Source organism: Nylanderia fulva, unplaced genomic scaffold (assembly GCF_048542155.1).
Source record: "Nylanderia fulva isolate GAGA-0341 unplaced genomic scaffold, ASM4854215v1 Scaffold7, whole genome shotgun sequence".
Classification (NCBI taxonomy): Eukaryota; Metazoa; Arthropoda; class Insecta; order Hymenoptera; family Formicidae; genus Nylanderia; species Nylanderia fulva.
In genome coordinates this window covers 877075-885337 of record NW_028190807.1, presented here as the reverse complement: position 1 = coordinate 885337, position 8263 = coordinate 877075, and the positions used below count along the sequence as shown (strand labels likewise).

Here is an 8263-nt window from a genome sequence, read left to right as displayed (position 1 = left end):
CAATGTATTTTTATCTATGAAGCAGAGTACTTTTCTCACAAACTTGATTAAGAACAAAACATTCTGTGGGATATATCGTTTAAGAGAGATTTTCTATTTTTATGTTAGTACTTTATATATAATATATATATATTTTTTCCTCTTCTGCATTTCCAAGTATTTACTCGAAGTAAATACGCAACATTGGCACAGTAAACTTTTTTTTTTAATACAAATCGTGTATACAACTGTTCACAGTTAGTATCAAATGTAACTTGGAAATATTCGTATATCGTGATTGTTTAGAAGTTAATGTTTTGTCTAATTAATGATTTTAATGGAAGCAATTTTTTTCGCAAGCAATATTTTTAAGATAACGCCGATAAGATTGACAATGCGGTGATATTTTAACATCATATTCCATATTAATAAAGATCTTTCGCTTCGATATGATTTCGATATCATCGATTTTTTTATAGACTTATACATTTATTACAAAAGAAAACTCAGCTATTCTAAAGTAGATTAAAGTATTGAGCATTAAATACATTTGTCCATTTTCGATTCTAAAATATGTTGCTATCCTACAATTAATACACGAATTAAAAAAGTTTAACAAATATATCGATTGTAAGTTTGAAATTGTTACGGATATTTCATTTTTACACAATACTCTTTTTTAAAGTTTATTTTGCGCAAAAATATTTCAAAATAAATGTAAAATTAATATCTAATTATAATAAATTGATTATAATAAAATATAATACAATTATTACGTGTATATTAGAGGAACACATATTTTTCGTAAATCTCTGTCGACAAATCACGTATTTTCTTTTGTAGGAATCCTAATATATTGAGCTTTCTCTAAAGATCTTAAACGTCAACGCAATTAAATATATATACTTAATTGCTAGATACTTTCATTATTTTCGAATTATTTAATTAATTCCTTAGTCTATTAGTGGAATCGGGATAGCAGTTGTAAAGAGGGGCATAGCTCGGATTTCCGGAAGTAAGATTTGTAATAGATCTACTTGAGATTATAATCTACTTTAAAAATATTATACCTAACTCGTTATTAATATTATACATTTTTACGTAAAAATATTTTACAAGGCAAAACTTTACATCACAGTAACTAATTTGTACACTGAAAAAAATTTTATTGATTTCGAATAAAAGTATTTATTTTAATACTGCCAAATAAATTATTTATTTGAAACTAATAATATATTGATTTGATGTGAAAAATATTTATCTGATATAAGAAAATCCTTTTTCAAAACAAATAAATATTTATTTGTTTCAAATAAATAATTTATAAGGCAGTATTAAAATAAATATATATTAATTTAATAATGTTTTTTCAGTGTATATGAAAAAAATAACGCGAAATAATTGTTATTAAAAAATTGAAAGGACTTTTTTCTCTAAAAACGTCATTTTCGTTCGCCTTTATTCCGTTTCTATGCCCCGAGCAACGTGTCTGTATTAATTTATTACGGTGTAATAATTCATCCAAAAGTCGAAGTAAGCTTCAATCAAATGGATGCGATAATGCTGGTCCAGTATGTCGGCCAGTTAAAGCTCGCGCATATTTTATATCTCATTTTATAATTTAAGTTTTATCGCGAATTATCAATCGTTCGATTGATCGAAAACGGACCGCTAAACGTATACGTAGGCCTGTGTTATCGTTATACATTGAACGCCTATAATCGAATGCTCTTTTTTATTTTTAATATATTTTTAATATATTTAATAAAAAAGATGGCATTCGCGAGATACAGCCGTAAGATGAGAGAGATCGCGTTCTCAGCGATCAAAGTTGCACTATTCAATAGTGACTTGTAACAGTCAAAGTAATTCATCATCGTATTATGTATGTATGTACAGCTAAATGCAATATGTTTAACAGTGTATAGTATATAGTATAAAATTCTATTGACCCAGGTAGCAAGTTTGCTATACTTGGGGATAAATAATAATAAATTAAAGCTACAATAACACGCATACCTCGGATGGAATATATAGATAAATATAACAAAATCTTACACTTTTTAATCTTCTTAAACATTAGGCCGAAATAACGAGAGTAAAGAAATATTATTTTTTTCAACAGCGATTATAAACGATATGTACGATCACGCTTTATTCAACTTTCATATGTGCGAAAGGATATGTATCTCCGTGGCAGTTGTTTTTTTTTTTTTTCGTGTAGATGAACTGTTGTTAGATATATATTGCATATTTAAATCGATATTACCGATAAAACGAGATCAGTAATATAAATAAATGATGCGAGGACAGCTTTTCTTACAATCAGTGCGTTTCTTTTTTCGTAGCTCTAAATTGATTTATGTCCCCGCAATTGCGAGACATTTTTCGATGAATAAATAATCATCATATTATGACGATCTGTGAAACTCTTATTTTCTGATTTTATTTTTTATCGAGACAAAATAATGATTCGAACTTTCTCAAAATAAAAGTTAATACATTTTTTGTTCCCTAGATTTTCTAGAATAATTTACAACTTACAACGGAATCCAATGATTAATTAAAAAAAGTAATTAAAACTGACTAAAGTAAGTAAAAAGAAAAAGAGAGCTTTTGTCTTAAAAATAAATTTTTTGAAAGATACTCGAATTAATTGTAATAAATATATTTATAAAAATAATCTATATAAATTATAAAACTTATAAAAAGTTTTTAAAATTAACTCTACATAGATTTTCACACTTGATTTTAATAAATTAATAAATTGACAATTTGACACACTCCCTGATAGGAAAATGTTTATAAAATTATATAATAAAATCCGACAATAAATAAAATTTAAAATGCTGCAATTATACGTTTGAAACATATGTAAAAGTTTAGATCTTTGAAGCAAATATATATAAATATTTGCAAAATTTATTTTTACATAGTATTTCAGCGTTATGGCAAATTATTTTGATAAAATATTTGCAAAATTAAATTTGAAAAAAAATTAACTAATAAGTGATAAGTATTTTATTGAATTTTATTATTTTAAAAATATTTTATGAAATATAAATATAATCTATATGCTTAAAAAATGCATAATTATTTTGAAATTATAATTTTTAAATATTGTAACATAAAATATTACACAATCATTGTAAATATAACACAATAATTGTACATAATTCATACTTTTCAGTAATGCAATTATTATTTGGACTATTTTCCTATCGTGGCTGTAGAATGAAATTTCAGCTATCGGCTGTAATTTCATAGATCTAATTAAAATATGCGTAATTTTATCTTTCACAGATTAACCTCACCGAGTTGCAAGGCAATTTCTTTTGCAATCTATACATCCTTTGAAAGTTGTATTAAATTGATAGAAGATCGGTATAATATCTACAAACATTCAACATAATTTGTACCTTTTATTTGGCTTCGTCAACTTTACCAGAATGAACCCAAAAACGAAAGCACGGAGTCTCGATAAAGCTAATAATAAGCGCATAAAAATCTGTGGCCATTCCCTCATCATCATCATCATTATCATCATCATCATCATTATCATCATCTTCGAGCATCATCTAAGAATGAAGAAGGACGATCATTGAAGAAGAAGAAGAAGAAGAAGAAGAACGAAGAGGACGTCGAAGCTCATCGCAGGAGGTTGATCGAGAACCAGAAGGCGATCAGCAAGGAAAACAAGGCCGATACATTCAAGGACAGCAGGTCGACGTCGCCGGAGCCCAGGTTGTCCTGGATGACGTTATCGTGGCATCGGGCGACGAGCTCGAAGTCGACGACGTTCATGGGCTTGCCGTTGTACTCGAACGGCGAGATGCAGAAATTCCGACATTGAAACTCGACGCTGTTGCGACGGGCGAAGTCGCTCTCGAGGACATTGTGCGCCTGACAGTCGCACGGGAAGTGATTGTCGACCGCGCTGATCGTCCTCACCTCGAGGACGACGTCCCTGGCTTGGCGGGGCGCCTCCAGCACGTGATTCCCGTGGAAGCGCAGCATGTCGATGTGATTCTCGTAGCGTAGATGCAGACGCTGAATCAGATCCACCTTGTTGTTGAGGATGTTGAGGTAACCCACGTGGGCGAGGCCGGCGAACGCGTCCCTCTGAACAACCCCTAGGTCGCTCTCCTGAATAAAGATCGAGTGCACGTGCGAGAGACCGTAGAAGGTGTTGGCCTGCAACCCGGACAGATCCATGTAGCTGAGCTTGAGCTGGCCGACGTACTGCAAACCGTCGAAGGCATTCTCCTCGATGATGCGGATCCCGGCCGGAAAGATGAGGTTGTTGACATTGGTGAGGCCGGCGAAAGCGTGGCTGCGGATGGTCAGAAGCGGATTGTTGCTCAACAGGATCAGATTGACGTTGGACGCGCCGGCGAATGAGTTCTCCTCGATGAACCGGATCTTGTTGTTCGCCAGCAGCAGCACCGAGACGTTCTGCAGGGCGGCGAACGAGAACCTGTCGATGTAGGGCAACGGAGTGTGCTGGATCGACAGCTCGCGCAACCGATTCAGACCGCGAAACGCGAACGCCCGGATGGACGAGATGTTGTTACCGTCCAGGGTGAGCTTACGCAGCAGCTTCAGACCCTCGAACGCGTCGGTCTTTATCACCTGGAAGTTGTTCTTCGTCAGCGACAGCTCCTCCACGGTCTGTGGCAGCTGATGCGTCGGAATGTCCTCGAGGCCGCCTGTATTGCAGAGTACCTGTTGGTATGACATATGTAAAGACATAAAGTAGATATACTCAAAATATTAATATCGACATTGTTATTTTCCAAGTAGCAAACTTGACGTCATTAAATGTCAATTTAACGTTAATGACATCAGTTTGCTACTTGGATGTATTCCCTAATAGCACAATATATCCGAAAGATATTTAAAGGATATTCAGAGAATATCCAGAAGACATTCGAACATTCTCAGGATGTTCTCTGAACGTCTTTGGGATATGTGTGCTGTTAGGGTTGCAGACCTGATATATGACATAAAAATATCAAGTATATAGATACTACAAATATTAATATTGTTAACGTTATTTTCCAAGTAGCAAACTTGATGTCATTAAATGTCAAAATGACGTCGTAAGTTTGCTCCTTGGGTGTATCGCAGATTACATGGTACATATATGACATAAAAACATAAAGTAGATACTAAAAATATTAATATTCTTATCGTTATTTCCCAAGTAGCAAACTGACGTTATTTTTATGTTTAATGACGTTATTCGGCGTCAAAATGACGTACGCTTGCTACCTGGATTGACGTTGGTAATATTATAAAGAATCATTTTCTTTATTAATGAAACGTGTGCATAAAAATATATTTATACAAATTTTTCTGGATTTTATTACCTGTTTCGGAGAGAGGCAAATGCATTCTGGTGGACAACCCCGACTTCTCGTCGTGGTAATCTCCAAATTGGAGGAAAACGTCAAATCCACTGCTGCTATGCATAGCAGGTAGTAAATGCAAATCTAAAAGATATACAGTTTAAATAATAAGCGCTCCATATATTCATTTGTACACTACAAGTACTTTTTTAACATATACATACATATACACATATATAGACAGGTTTCAGAATAAATGGCCAAACTTTAAGGGCTATCCTATAATTGGGAAAGAAAGAAAAAAGACGTTTCCGGAGTCACATCCATACTTTTTCATCTTTACAATGAGTAGAATCCCAGGTAGCAAACACGTCATTTTGACGTCTAATGATGTCATTAGACGTCAAAATGACGTTCTTTTCACGTTTAATGACGTTTGCTCTAAAAGTTTGACCTCCTTATTTTAAAAACACTTTTATATATATATATATATATTTCAACATTCGCTGGATTCGCGAAGCAATTTTTAATAGGCTGAATTTATATATATTTAAAATGATTGCGTATCATATACATAATATATATTAAAAAAAATGCTTAAAAGATCTTTAAAATTAATATACTTCAAATTTAAAATAACTCGTGTGAGACGCCATTCTTAAACCTCGAGATTCATTCAAGAAAGCGAAATGCGGCGAATATAAGCCTACCGGCTGGCAGCAACCCCTATCTATTAAATCGCGCGCGCGAAACGCATGCAAATGCACGCGCGCGAGATGTGCATAACCGCTGCATGATGCTGCGTACCTGCGCCCTGCGATACATCAATCCCGGGATTTTTACGGCGCATGCCTCGGCATATCCGGGGTGAGAATGTCACGCGAGGCGATGTGGGCGATGTGTATATATATATATATTATATATTATATATATTATATATATATATATATATATATATATATGTATCTCTCTAGGAGCGAAACGAGGCCATCAACCGCCACGTATAGCACACCACCGAAAACGCTGCCGTTTTTTCCTCCCCCGTGCGTGTGTATATATATGTATGTGTGTGTGTGTGTGTGTGCTCCTCTTCCGCGCGCACGCACGCGTGACGCACACGTTGCGTGCGGATCTGGCCTCTGCCTCGCGCGGACGATGCACTTTGCGAGAGGACACGGCACTCGCCCCCGGAGTTTCACCCTTGTTGTCGCGAGTCGCGAGGAAAAGCGCGAGAGACTCCCCGGAGAGGAACTCGGAGTTCTCGTATCCGCGCGCGGCCGTATTCGCCGGCTGGGCTCGGGGCTTTATCACCTCTCGGAGTCAGCCTCTCGCGTTGCACCCCTTCTTTCCCTCCCCTGGTTGCATCGGCTCTTTCTCTCCCGATTTCCCTCCCCCTCCCACCGCCCGAAGACGCGAACTGCGCAAGCCCATAATTATTCTCTACGCGCGTATCGAGGAATGAGGCTTATTAACGGAACTATGTGCACGTCTTTCCCTTATACTCCGTTTCGTATTATCGTGGTATGTACAATCGTTGATGAAAAGCGGGATGATGAATTCTGCGGCGGAGTGCGCGAATTTCACCGTCGCATTTCAATCCGCGCCGGATGCGTGTTTAAAAGACAGGGTTGATGGGTATCTAATAACTAGTTATTTAGTTAAAAATTAAAAAAATATATTAATTTTTAACTTTAACTATAGTTATTTTTTATCTTAAACTTATTAACTTTTTTTCTAACAACAAGTTAATTTTTTATTTCTAAATACCATTTTATTGTTTTTTTCTAAGTTATAAATATATTATTTTTAAATTGATACTTTAGAGAGTATTATTATTTAGTATTAGTATTTAGTATTAATACTGTAGTGTTATTAATTTTTATATTCATTTGTCATCAATTGTAATTATCAAAAAATATATTTCTGTATAACAATCAAAATTATTTCTTATTTATTATTATAAATTTTTAAAAAATGAACAAACAAAATTCTAATTTAATATAAATAATGTTTTTAAAAATTAACTTTTGTGATTTAACTTCAGTTAATTTAATTTTAACTTAACTTTAACGGAGTTAATTTTTTGTTCATGTAACTTTTAACTTAAAACTAAATTAATTTTATAAGCAACTAATTTTAATTTAACATAGTTTAAAAATATCATTAGCTTACCCAATTCTGTTAAAAAAGGAGCGACTGGAACTTTTACTTAATTTCGTAAAATTTTGTGTTGCTCGTCCTTATATATTTTATTTTTGATTATTTTACTTAATTTTAGACAGTATTATTGTTATTATTAGCGCATATTGATTTTCTGTCGCTTGATGGTTTGAGTATTAAAAAAGCTTATTATAATTATAATAAGAATACGTTTAGCGACTCGAATAAAAAATAAATAAACAGCTCGATGTCTTTTCGAATTGATCGATTGTAGACGTTAAGTTATGTAAATTAAATGTATAATTTATTAATCATTTTATATTATTTATATAATAGTTAAATTTGTAATATTAAAATAATAATAATCAACATTATATATTATATATTTTATATATTATATATTATTTATGTAAATAAAATTGCAGCAGATCAACTTATCTGTAGATTGTAATTAATATGCGTTCTTGATTAAACTTAATCGACAAAAAAGTTGGTACTGTTCAATATCGATTAAATGGAAAAATTTATATATATATATATATACATGCGTCTAGCTTAAAAATAATTTAATTGCGACATTAAAACCTTTTGCTCGATAAAAATTTTATTTTCTTCTCTTACTTAATTATAATATTAGTATGAGAAAAAATACAAATGTAAGCAAAACATATAACTATTATACATTTGCGTACATCTCTGCAATAAATGCTGATGTCACACAAAGCGAATCGTTATTAAACTTGACTCTTTAACTCTTTTTTTATTATTAAAAT

General features: G+C 33.0%; 1 protein-coding gene across 1 annotated transcript; it reads right to left on the bottom strand.

Moving 5' to 3' along the window:
* Positions 1–2926: 2926 nt before the first annotated feature.
* On the bottom strand, positions 2927–6698 carry LOC114945095 (uncharacterized). Its single transcript, XM_029321185.2, has 3 exons — positions 6138–6698; positions 5352–5474; positions 2927–4704 (listed from the first exon to the last, which is right to left on the bottom strand). The coding sequence occupies exons 1-3, from the start codon at positions 6153–6155 to the stop codon at positions 3628–3630; spliced, it is 1218 nt and encodes a 405-aa protein (XP_029177018.1). The 5' UTR covers positions 6156–6698; the 3' UTR covers positions 2927–3627.
* Positions 6699–8263: the final 1565 nt, after the last annotated feature.

What these genes read in the sequence shown, in the direction of transcription:
- LOC114945095 (XM_029321185.2), bottom strand. An exon ending in TTTGCCTCTCTCCGAAACAG is followed by an intron (nt 4,705 to 5,351) that starts GTAATAAAATCC and finishes TCATACCAACAG; the next exon opens with GTACTCTGCAATACAGGCGG.